Consider the following 12,022-nt stretch of genomic DNA (forward strand, 5'->3'; position numbering starts at 1 on the left):
CCATGATACGCATTTTAGATTTTCCAAGTACCCGCATCAAGTAAAAAGTCGAAATATCGAAGCAGACAGGTAGCTGTTATTTTCCAGTGGTCTATTCGTTACAGAGTAGTGCTAGTGCCTGTGGCTTTTTTTCGAATGATTGATATATGGAGCGCTTGGTTATAATGATGGGATGAATGTAAAGTATCTTGAATGCCAAAACTCGAATTGCCACAAAACATTGTGAAAAATTGTTTAAAGTGGGACGTTGAGCTGCAAATATCACTCTGAACAGGGGTCCAACTACGGAATACTTGCTCGTAAGGAATCTACCTAACTTGTGTCTGGACTGAAAATGGGGGGTCTTCGAAAGCGGTCAAAATATGCAATATATTTTTTCTGCCAATGACCCACTTTTCACAAAATATGTAGAAGCACCAATTTCAATGCGTGTCAAAGGCAACAATTTAATTGATACTCCCTCCGGAGGAAAAAGAAAATGCTAACATATTCCGCCCCAGAAACTCTCTCTTTCGAGTTTTAAGATCACTCTTCGTGAAAATTTACTCCCATCGCCAGTCGTTTCTCCATAGAATCCCCTGCTCTGTGAAATGATAAGTGCCTGCCGGTTTAAACCTCATGAGGACGGATAGGAAAATCTGGACAACTTAAAAAAGGGGAAGGGATATGTCACGCTTTGGTGCAAACCGAGGCAAAAAGCTGCCTGGTTCGGAGTTCTCGTGGGATACAGAGGCTGGGGGAGAGCCGGATAACGCACCTACGCCATTGTTTCCGGTGAGTTATGATGAGCTTCTGTCATTGCCACTCCTCCAACTTTCCCGTTTCTAGAATCATTCTGCTCTGCGCTGGCTACCTTTCGAGCTGTGATGAAACAAAGAAATGGGCGGCAACTGCTAATTCCTATTATTCCAGAAATACTCATCTCCACTTGCAAAACCGCTTACAGAGGAGGAACGCAGCCAGGTCGACTATTACAGGCGGTTACGAGAGATGATACACGATGGACCCTATTATACAGTGTTGAGCGCATCCCCTTTATCGCATATTGGAGGAGCAGCAGCTTCGAGAAAATCTCAATTTGATCCTTTTCAAGGAATGGCGACGTATGGACAGAGGTATTTGAAGAAGACTCGGACGTTACCAAAACTTTCAGGAAGGCAGTATGGTATGTATTTCTTACATCTGATATCCCTTTTTCTCGTATGAATCCAGACAACCTTGGGGTTATTTGCTCTTCCTGACTTTCTTCTTCCCTTACTTTTGGCGGATTTTATTACGCAAGCTGATGCAAACTCTGTGTATCACTCTTTTGTCTTTACAGTTATGAACTTTTTCCCAAAAGAGCTTTGGTCGACCCTCGACCCAAAATATGCCAGTTTGCAAGCTGGTGGTTCCAACGGACTTGGTTCTCTTTTACGAGGCGGCCAAAAGCGCGGCTTTGAGGACGAAGAAGATGGCGATGGGGACGTTGGTCCGTCTCGGAAGAGAATAGCAGCTGATGAAGAAGATGAGGAAGGATCGGGGGCTGGCGAAAAACGCAAACAGGGAGCTGGAGTGGACGATGAGGATTTGTTGGACGAGGAAGAAGATGAGGGGGAAGAGGGAATTGTTGATGATGATTTCGAAGACGATGAGGAGGATATGGGCGGCGATTATAACGCGGAACAGTATTTCGATGGTGGGGATGATGATGGAGATGGGTACGACGGGGGTGGAGAAGGGGATAATGATACTTATTGATGAGTGCTAGTTCTCCTTGCAGATTGGGAGCATAGCGTTCCCGTTTCCTCTGTCTTTTCTATTTGATACCCATTTTCTTTGCTTTCACGGAATCTACTTGGCTAGGTATGGTGGTATATGACGAACCATGCTCGCTGGTAATTACCATGTGTTGCGAATTCCATCCTGTTAATTTCTTAAATGTGTTATACAGTATGTTTACTAAATGTGCTAAACAAACATGGTCAGGCATATTATAAATCCATTCGTAGGTAGAATTTGAGACGGATTGCCTATCACGTAATTGTCGCAGTCACATTTGACTCTAAATAAAACAATTTTAAAAGAAAGAAAAACAATCGTATAGTTTATCTACTACTAGAAAATGGCCGTCTCTACGGAGGCGTATTTCAAAAGTTCATTCGCACCCTAGTAAATTACCTTGAATTTGTATTTCAGATCGTGGAAACCTAATAGGCTTCCTGCATCGGAAGAATGTGTAAGGTTTAGTTATAGATGCGAGTAAATCACCTATTGAAACCCCTGAAGAAATAGGCATCAATAAGCATAGGCAACAGCGACTTGAAAAATGATTACCACCGAACTTACGAGTGTGGAACGGACTTTTGAAGTGCGACTTCGAAGTGGTAGTTAATATACTCAGGTGATGACCTCAGTTTCTCTTTTTTGTTCGGCTAATTTTCAGGATCTCCGACTTCCGCGTTGATCAAATCCATTATCAGATCAACCTCATAATGCAGCATCAATGGCTTGTGCTAACTCCAACAACGCGGGCCATGCCTCCGCTCGAACAGCTATAATTCTCTACGGTTCAGAAACAGGAAATTCCCAGGATGTTGCCGAGGAGCTTGGACACCTGGCGGAGCGGCTGCACTTCTTGGCGCATGTTTGCGAACTAAACGCCATTTTACCTGTGCGGTGATGGCGCATACCGGAATTTAGGGGAATCAAAGCTCACTTTTGGTATAGGAATCTCTAAATGACTATGACGTGACGATATTCGCTATCTCAACGACTGGACAGGGAGATATCCCTGCCAACGCTCGATCATTCTGGAGGTCATTGCTTCTAAAGAAACTTCCGCCAACATTTCTCTGCGGGGTGAACTTTGCGCTGTTTGGATTGGGGGATAGTTCGTACCCAAAGTATGATTGAAAGGTTCTCGTTATTTACGTATCAAATTACTAATTACTCTGGTGGGGGATATTAGGTTCAACTGGGCGTCTCGAAAACTTTACAAAAGACTGTTGCAGCTTGGTGCAATTGAGCTGTGCCCATGCGGCGAAGCAGATGAACAGCATCCGGAGGGGTATACATTCCTGAATACTCTCAACTTCGGCTTCTCCGTACTGACAGGGCAATCTTAGCCTCGAAGGCACCTTCGTCCCGTGGTCGGTAGATCTAAGGAACAATCTATTGAACAAATTTCCACTGGCGCCTGACCGACATCCTTTACCAGATGACGTCCAGTTACCACCGAAATGGGTACTGGCGCACCAAGATTCTAACTCAATAGAAGGCGCTATTACGTATCCGAGCACAGCGCTATCAGAAGCTCAACCTGGAGGACAAGGATCTCCCAGCATCCCTTCGAACTTCTCCCACGACCTGCGACCCATCCCGAATACTGTCTCTGCAACATTAGTGGCGAATGATCGACTCACACCACAAACCCATTGGCAAGACGTCCGTCACCTTATTCTAAAGATCTCCGAACCAATTCGATATGCGCCAGGCGATATCCTGTGCGTGACTCCCAGGAATTTCGACAGTGATGTGAACTCACTGATATGCATGATGGGCTGGGAGAATAACGCAGACACTCCCTTGTGTTTTGTCCCCAATGCTAAATACGCGTCAGGCAACAACGAATCCTCTCCCGAGATCCCATTTCTGTTGAAATCGCCCGGTTTTACCCTCAGAATTCTACTCACGGACTATTTAGACATAATGGCAATACCGCGACGTTCCTTCTTTTCCAATATTGCCCACTACACTGAGGATCCCATGCATAAGGAGAGACTCCTGGAGTTTGCAAATCCAGAATACATAGATGAGTTTTACGACTACACCTCGAGACCCGTCGGTCCATCCTCGAAGTTCTGCACGAATTTGAATCCGTGAAGATCCCTTGGCAAAACGTTTGTACAGTATTTCCTACCCTCCGCGGACGGCAATTCAGTCTTGCCAGTGGTGGGAAATTGAAAACCCTAAGAAGTTTACCCGGTGACAGTCCAACAAATTCTGGCACTCGCTTTGACCTCCTCGTCGCCATCGTCAAATACCAGACAGTAATTAAAAAGATTCGTGAGGGCGTATGTACGCGCTACCTTGCGGTGCTTCGTCCTGGTAGCACATTGAAAGTCCAAGTGCAAAAAGGTGGACTGACTTCCTCAATGAGACAGTTCTTGGAGCCTACAGTTCTGATCGGGCCTGGCACGGGTGTCGCGCCACTGCGTTCAATATTATGGGAAAAAGCCGCCATGGCGACCACATATCGAGAGAAACATGGCCTTGACGTACCAGTACCCATAGGCCCTATCATCCTGCTGTATGGCGGGAGGAATAGGAGAGCAGATTTCTTTTTTGAAGAGGAATGGGAGGCGTTGAAAGATGTGCTGGATCTTACGGTATTGACGGCGTTCTCAAGAGACCAGAAACAAAAAATATATGTACAGGACCGCATTCGTGAACATGCTAGATTGATTTCTAGAATATTGCATGATTTGGGTGGCACAGTCTACATTTGTGGATCATCAGGTAAAATGCCCCAAGCGATTCGTGAAGCGCTTATCGACGGCTTTCAGGTGTTTGGCCAGGAAAAAGAGTCTGGTGAGAGGAAGAAGTACAGTCGAGAGGAGGCAGAGAAGTATTTGACGGACATGGAGAAAGAAGGACGATATAAGCAGGAGACTTGGTGAGGTGCAGCGAATAATGAGGTGGGGGAAAGAACATTCAAATCATACCATCATATTGAGCTTGTTTTAAAAAATATACCCAGATTTTTAGACCAATTTTGATTATGTAGATGATACAATTTGTTCCGGCGTGTGGGCTACAATAGCATCCTGGATAATCGGCGGGAAAGCAACAGTTAGTTGGTCAGAAATTGCATGCAGTTTATTCTTCGTGCACTTGTATATTATGGAACATCTCGTAGAAAGTTTCGCAATTTGATGAATCACGTGGTAGTTACTGAAACCTGATCAGCTCGCCGGTAAACGTCGGTTGCCGCGACTATTCCGGACAATCTCAATGAACCGCGATACACAACTCGTAACCACCACCACAGAGCCCTTCTCCGGCTGAATTTCGATAACCACCACTTCATTGATAGATCGAGGCTCTGGATTGCCTGTGCGATTTACAGTTTCCCACAATGGCTGCTCTTCGGATACTGGTGCCCGTAAAGCGGGTCATTGACTTCGCCGTATGTGATTTTACCTCCTCTCATTCTGTTCTCTTTAGTTTCAGGGGAATTACTTTTTTTTTTTTTTTTTTCATGTGTTCCTGTTGCCTTTGTAGCTGAATTGAGCTGTTGTCCGCCACGCGCTCACAAGCGCCATCCCATGCGCGATCGTACCACTAACACACTCCCAATTTCATATATACAGATAAAACCCCGCATCAACAAATCTCAAACAGGTGTCGAAACGGCCGGTGTCAAGCACTCCCTCAATCCATTCGATGAGCTTTCCATAGAAGAAGCAGTGCGCCTACGCGAACGCAAAGGTCCCATGTCTGTTTCCGACATCCTTGCTATCTCCGCCGGCGGGCCAAAATGCGTAGACACCCTCCGAACCGCTATGGCCATGGGAGCAGACCGATCAATCCACGTCGATATACCCGAGAAACCAGACCAGGCAGGCCTAGAGCCATTGACTGTGGCCAAGCTGCTGAAGAATGTTGTCCAAAGGGAAAATATCAACCTGGTGCTTTTAGGCAAACAGGCTATTGATGGAGATCAGGGACAGACGGGCCAGATGCTGGCCGGCCTCTTAGGCTGGCCACAGGCAACCCAAGCGAGCAAGGTTGATGTGAAAGATGATGCGGGTATCGTAGAGGTCACGAGAGAGGTTGACGGCGGCGTGGAGACGCTCAGGGCCAAGTTGCCCATGGTGATTACCACAGATTTGCGGTTGAACGAGCCGCGCTATGCGAGTTTGCCGAACATTATGAAAGCAAAGCGGAAGCCGTTGGAAAAGAAGACTTTGGCAGATTATGAAGTTGAGGATACAAAGAGGCTGAAAACTTTGAAGGTTACGGGTATGTGTAGCTTCCCCTTACTGTCTGAGGTTTATTCTACGTATCGGGTTCCAAATTGAATGAAAACTAACTCCCCTTCAATAGAGCCACCCGCCCGACAGGGAGGCGGCAAGGTAGAAGATGTTGATGGAATGATCTCCAAACTTAAAGAGCTTGGTGCTCTATAAATATTTTCACTTTCCGTTTCATTACCCGGGCCGTTTGTGAATACGTACAACTCCAGTTTCCTTTCAAGATAACGTATTTCATTTTCTCTATTACCCCCTTTTTCCTTTTTGTATCCTACGATTTATAAAAGATCTGTTCAAAGCATCTTACATGCGACATGATGTAACATATCTACATATCTCTTACCTTAGACACCATAGCCAATCATCAAAAAAACCTGCCTCATCTTCGCATGCCCTTTCGTGGCAGGATTTCTGCTTTTGGTTACACCCCGCATCTCCTTCAGAGCTTGGTGTTCCGGGTGGACTTCACACATTTTCAGTCAAAAGTTACAAGAGAGGAAAATGAACCTCTCCATATTATATTGGCCAGCAGGAAGCTCTAATTGCTTACAATACTTAACAAAATATAATCTAGCTGCTAGTTAGAGTGAAAAGCAGCAGGATGATATACGGAGTTCTCACCCCTGTTTTCAACCAGCATGGAATACAGAACTGCTCTTCTAACGGAAAAGATAATCACCATAAACGAGTCACAGGTGGCCCTTGCAATTTGAGGAATATACATTGTCAGGTGAACAAGTCAGCAGCGCCATAAATCCGCCACCAAATGCCACTCAATTGATATTCCAAAGGTAACCATAATTCTAAAAGAACGCCATTTTTACACTCGAATCCACGAATAACTCAACAGTTTCAGCGAATTCAATAGGTAATAGAGGCAAATATGAAAATGACTCTGAAGAATTCAGATACAATCGAAGGCATTAAGAACACTCTCGTCACAGCTGCAGTGTGAAAAATTCTCAATCTGTCGTATCTCCTGTGCTACTAGCACTCTTATATCTTACAACGGGTTCTTGGCTCAGATGGGGGTGGCTGAGAGATCTGGGGTTCAAAATTTAGAAATTTTAATCATCCGTCTTCTCAGTTCCAAGGTTGGTCATTGGATCAAGCTGAACTCGAGAGAAGCTGTTAGGCCACTGGGGCAAAAGAGCTCGATCACCAGCAGCGCCATTGCTGGTACCAAACCACAACCCAGTGGTAGCAAATCTCGTGACTCCTTCCTTCCCTGGCCTAGATTGGTTGGTTGCACGCGCAACCTTATCTCAACGACCGATCGTCGAACTAGCTCGATGCGATTTAGTGCCAGTTTCGGCGCCTGCTCGGCATGGGGGACTACTACGTACATATGATGTCGCCATTCTTTTCTCGCAATTCGAGCACAGTCGGTTATTGAAGACTACGAGTATGGTATGCCGCTCGATCCCATGATGGGTGAATCCTTTTCTGCCCTTTACTCAATCTAAGGGCCAAACTCAAGACCTTATTATCCCGATAGGCCGGATCTTGGCTGCATTCATGCGAGAACCCGGCAGGGCTCGTCGAATTCTGTATATCGCGTTTGACCCCCTATTATATCTGGAGTGAAAGTTGAGTGAGTGTCCGTAAGCCTATGGTCGCCAATTTTTGCACACCTTTGGCTAACCTAAACCCCAAAGTTGGTGGCATCACTGGTTGATTTAGGTGGTCCAAGTTAACCTCACACTGACCTGGAGACTGCCAATTGAATGTATGTTCTATCAATCTGTCATAGAACTATTTCACTCGCTTTTCCTTCTCCTCTTCTGAAAGGTGCCATACCACTGCGAGTTGGTGCAGCTTTAATTTACACAAAATATGGCGTCTCGAAGCTGTACATTTTCTGGTCTCATTGTCAGAGCCAAACCATTTACCCTTAAAACAGGATTCCAACCATTTAGATATCGGCAATCTTGCCAGGGAACATGGTCAAAATTCAAACGAAACTGAGGGCGTCTCCTGCAAAAGAGAGACATAATGCCTATCTAGCTGAGCAAAAAAAGGATTCAAAAGTCCGCCGCAGCAGCAGACTCCAATCTCTTCAGAAGCATCAAGATTTTGAGCAGCCATCCCTACCATCGCTAGGCCATCCGACGCTATTTACTATCGGCCACGGAACGCGCACACTTCCTGAGCTTATCGAGCTCCTCCAATCTGCCCATGTCACCAAACTTCTAGATATCCGCTCTATTCCACGGGTCATTCACAAATCCCCAATTCAACCGTGATACCCTCGAGAGCTCTTCAGAGTTGGATTCTGCCCATATCAGCTATTTGTGGTTCGGACCTTTGCTGGGTGGCAGACGCAATGCAAAACAGCCGAAGCTTGAAGAGCATACTACAATCCGTGTCGCTGCGTTCCGAAATTACGCAGGCTATATGCTCACCCAGTCATTTAAGAACGGTTTGGCCGAATTAAAAGGCATTGCAGAAAACCTTCAAACTTCAAATGAGGGATATCTTGCAATCATGTGCAGCGAGACGGTCTGGTGGCGATGCCATCGACGGATGATTGCAGATATACTCGTAACTCAGGGGTGGAACGTCCAGCATCTAGGTGTTAGGAAAGAGCCAATGGAGCATGAGAGGTGGGGAATTGCAAGAGTCGGTGATGAAGGGAACCTCATTTATGATGGCCGTGAGCGGCGCTCGAAAAGGAATAAATGCTTGAGTTGAGATCCACGCAGCAAATGTAATGTCATATCTGAAATTACTTGATGGTTTGCGGCTACTAACGACAATTTGTTGATTTGATCTACATCTCCTATAACACCTTTACAATTACAATATATCCTGGATTGCCTGGCGGTTCAAGCTCTGCAAATATGGCTAATAACGGATTCATCAGAAAAATTGAGAGCTGTCACTCTGGCGGTGATGTTACCAACAAGAGGCGCATTATTTCAAACCTTGGTTTGGGGCTCGGTGTCTTCTTTATGAAATTGCTACTAAAATGAAAGTAGAAAACCTCAATAATATCATGATTACATGATATCCTGCTTTGACCCTGGTATATCCATCTCTCCTCAACTTGACTGGGAATAGGGGATTTGAATTTACTGTGGCCAGAAACCTCCATCGTTTGATAGGGTAATAGCTGTTACGAAAGAGGGATGCGTGCATGACCATTCTAAGTGTATTTTATTACTGAAGCTGAAGCCCCTCTTAATTCTCTCAGCATGGGTATTTCACAGCGGATGCAAAATGAGCCTGTTTCCGCCTTCCGTCTTCAAACATATTGGCTGCCAGTATTACTCTTGGATCCATATTAATGTGCTTCTTTGCGCTACCATCAAGTTGTATTTCCTTAACTTCAGCAATACAAAAACTTGTTAGAGGTTTCGACAGCTCCTTGACAACCTCAGGTGCATTAGTTCCAACAACTTGGACTCTGCGCCCTCATCCGCTAGTTTTCCATCTACAATATAAATTCAAATATTACACCAGCTGACTTTTACATTCCTTATCTTTATACAACCGTCATACGAGTTATAATCACTCAAAAAGAAAATGGCCTTCTTTGAACATAATTTCTACCAACTTCAGATCTTCTAATACTATCTTCAGGGCATGCCAAAATCTGGGGTTACCTCTACTAGATTGGGCAATGTGGCTCCCTTGAGCGATTTGGGACTTTAGGAGCCCCTCTCAGCTTTGTCCCAGTGTGATAGTGATATGCCAACTCCTTTCTTAATTCAATGTCGTTTCCTAATCACGGCTTTTATGATTTCTATCCACTTTATCTGCTAGTATTTTGCTCACCATACCACAACCATTGAAATATCAAAGATCACAATCATCAATTTGAATTTTTTGTTCAAATAGCTACATAACCTTATTTGGATTTTTTTGTTTTTCCTTTGGAAAGTTCATCGTAACTCATTTTTTTTTTTCAACCTCAGAGCCTAGCAAGTTCAGAATCTCAAACAAAGCATTACTTATTATTTCAATAAAAGTTGAACAGGAAGCATAATCATTTAGATACTAGTAGAGTATATCCTATTTTAAAATTTTTTGAGTTTGTTTCTGTCAGCCAGCTACGTTTGACACAAAGATTTGGATTTTAATTCATGAAATTTCAATTTTCAACTCCGACGCTGTGTCGTGTCCTGCTCAGGCAGCAATGAGTCACGCCACATTATTTAGCCTGGTCAGATCTCAAGATCCACCCTTCCTTGCAAGTCTTTCAGAGATGATATCTCCTTACAATGTCAGGCCAAATTAATCCAGACATCCTAGGGAGCTTAGCAATAACACGTACTGAAAGACAAAACCTCCTCCACTACAAAGCCAAATTCAAGCAAGATCGGAAAGAGGCGTGAAAAATGATACATTTGGACGGCAGCAATTTGGAAGGGGGTGGCCAACTCGTCCGCAATGCGCTCACTCTCTCTGCATTGACGGGAAGACCAGTGACAATCAGCAACATACGAGGGAAGAGGAAAGGCCCTCGGGGTTTGAGGCGCTCTCATACAGCTGCTATACAGTTCCTCGCCGAAGTTTGTGGCGCGCATATTGTTGGTGCTACAGTGGGATCCCCCGAGATTACATTCTATCCCCGAGATACTGAAAATGCATTATTGAATGGTGGAACGGAAGGTGACGAGTCACCGTCTGTACTGCAAGTGAGGGCACGGTTGCATCCCATCCCTTTAACATCTCCAATCCAATCCGAATACAACATCCGCCTTACAACTCCTGGTTCTGTCTTCCTCATCTTTCAGGCCTTATATCCCTACCTCATGTATGCCGGCGTTCGCCTACACACTAAAGGGGAGGGCGTGAGCGTCACACCGGCTAGCAGGGTGATCAAGTTGAACATCACCGGCGGCACAAATATATCGTTTTCCCCGACGTATGACTACGTATCTCAGGTTCTCATTCCTACCTTCGCAAAGTTGGGCCTACCAAGTCTCTCTGTTAAATTAAATCGCCGCGGGTGGAGTACCGGCACAGTCCAGATTGGCTCAGTGTCATTTGAAATTGAGCCTCTTGCTATCTCCAGTGTGAAGAGGGTTCCAGCAGGACAAACAGAATCTTCCTGCTTTTTGCCTGTTAGGTATCCCCGCATCAGTTTGGAAAATTTGGATCCTGGATACATCACCCGGGTCGATATCACAGTCCTAGCGCCTGATACCACTCTTCGCCAAACTGCAACATTAAAGCATTCCAAAAAGACCCATCATCGATCTCACAAGAACAGAAAGCACCGACAGCACTTTACGAGCCATCCTGAGAACAAACCTTTTAAAAGAACTACATTTGGTGAATCGGAATTTGATGTGGAAGAATCTGAAGGACTAGAACCTTGGTCGTCAGGGGGTAGGGGGTTATATGACTCTCCCTCGCTTCAGTCAATTCGTGCTTTTTTAGAGGATGCTACAATGAAATCGGTAACCAGATCTCTAAGGGTGTTCTCTGATAATAATGCCGTAGCAACCAAGCAACCATCAGCGGATGAAACGCCGGTTGTGAGAATACACACCACAGAGCCAACTTATGACCCATCGCACATTTACATCCTTCTTGTGGCCCATACATCTACAGGATTTCGACTGGGTAGGGGTCAGTTATACTCCGAATATCAACCCAAAGAGAGGAATAAGGAATCCTGCTTTCCAAACGCCGAGGAACACCTCGAGACTTTGCTCTACGGGATGGCAAATGAATGTGTAGCGGGCTTGATGGAAGAATTTACCGCTGTGACTGACGAAGAGCCAAATGACATCCCAAAAAGGGGGACTAAAGGTTGTTTAGACACATTTATGAGAGACCAAGTTGTTGTATTTCAAGCCTTGGGAGAACTGGACGAAGAAGGGAAGGGCTGCAAATCTGGCAACCAGACCAAGGAACCGGGTCTCAGCCTGCATTCCCTCACAGCAATGTGGGTCTGCGAGCGAATCCTCGGGGTAAAGATGTAAATCCTGGCCATTCCTATATCTCTACTATATATAAGTAATCCATACATACCAAGTTTAGACTCTAAT

The 12,022-nt window shown here is 45.1% G+C and overlaps 5 protein-coding genes across 5 annotated transcripts in view; all 5 read left to right on the forward strand.

The window, feature by feature from the left end:
• Positions 1-666: 666 nt before the first annotated feature.
• Positions 667-1,740, forward strand: HCAG_02929 (predicted protein; the record flags this gene model as incomplete). The annotated part of the gene is made up of 3 exons (XM_001542708.1): positions 667-774; positions 913-1,165; positions 1,322-1,740. The coding sequence occupies 3 exons, from the start codon at positions 667-669 to the stop codon at positions 1,738-1,740; spliced, it is 780 nt and encodes a 259-aa protein (XP_001542758.1).
• Positions 1,741-3,221: 1,481 nt separating this feature from the next.
• HCAG_02930 (conserved hypothetical protein) lies at positions 3,222-4,661 on the forward strand (the record flags this gene model as incomplete). The annotated part of the gene is made up of 4 exons (XM_001542709.1): positions 3,222-3,225; positions 3,284-3,826; positions 3,892-4,370; positions 4,419-4,661. The coding sequence occupies 4 exons, from the start codon at positions 3,222-3,224 to the stop codon at positions 4,659-4,661; spliced, it is 1,269 nt and encodes a 422-aa protein (XP_001542759.1).
• Positions 4,662-5,119: 458 nt separating this feature from the next.
• HCAG_02931 (electron transfer flavoprotein beta-subunit) lies at positions 5,120-6,173 on the forward strand (the record flags this gene model as incomplete). The annotated part of the gene is made up of 3 exons (XM_001542710.1): positions 5,120-5,170; positions 5,355-6,006; positions 6,091-6,173. 3 exons carry the CDS (start codon positions 5,120-5,122, stop codon positions 6,171-6,173), a joined length of 786 nt encoding a protein of 261 aa, XP_001542760.1.
• An 869-nt stretch (positions 6,174-7,042) lies between these two features.
• HCAG_02932 (predicted protein) lies at positions 7,043-8,711 on the forward strand (the record flags this gene model as incomplete). The annotated part of the gene is made up of 4 exons (XM_001542711.1): positions 7,043-7,258; positions 7,701-7,746; positions 8,025-8,047; positions 8,214-8,711. 4 exons carry the CDS (start codon positions 7,043-7,045, stop codon positions 8,709-8,711), a joined length of 783 nt encoding a protein of 260 aa, XP_001542761.1.
• A 1,532-nt stretch (positions 8,712-10,243) lies between these two features.
• The window catches only part of HCAG_02933 (predicted protein), a gene marked incomplete at both ends in the record, with an annotated part of 3,674 nt that continues 1,895 nt past the window's right edge, over positions 10,244-12,022 (forward strand). Inside the window, 2 exons of the mRNA XM_001542712.1 lie at positions 10,244-10,353; positions 10,381-11,944. Of these exons, the coding sequence (XP_001542762.1) occupies positions 10,244-10,353; positions 10,381-11,944 (1,674 nt within the window). The remainder of the gene's footprint in view (positions 10,354-10,380; positions 11,945-12,022) is intronic.

The sequence above is a fragment of the Histoplasma capsulatum genome, genomic scaffold (assembly GCF_000149585.1).
Source record: "Histoplasma capsulatum NAm1 scaffold_2 genomic scaffold, whole genome shotgun sequence".
NCBI classification, from domain to species: domain Eukaryota; kingdom Fungi; phylum Ascomycota; class Eurotiomycetes; order Onygenales; family Ajellomycetaceae; genus Histoplasma; species Histoplasma mississippiense.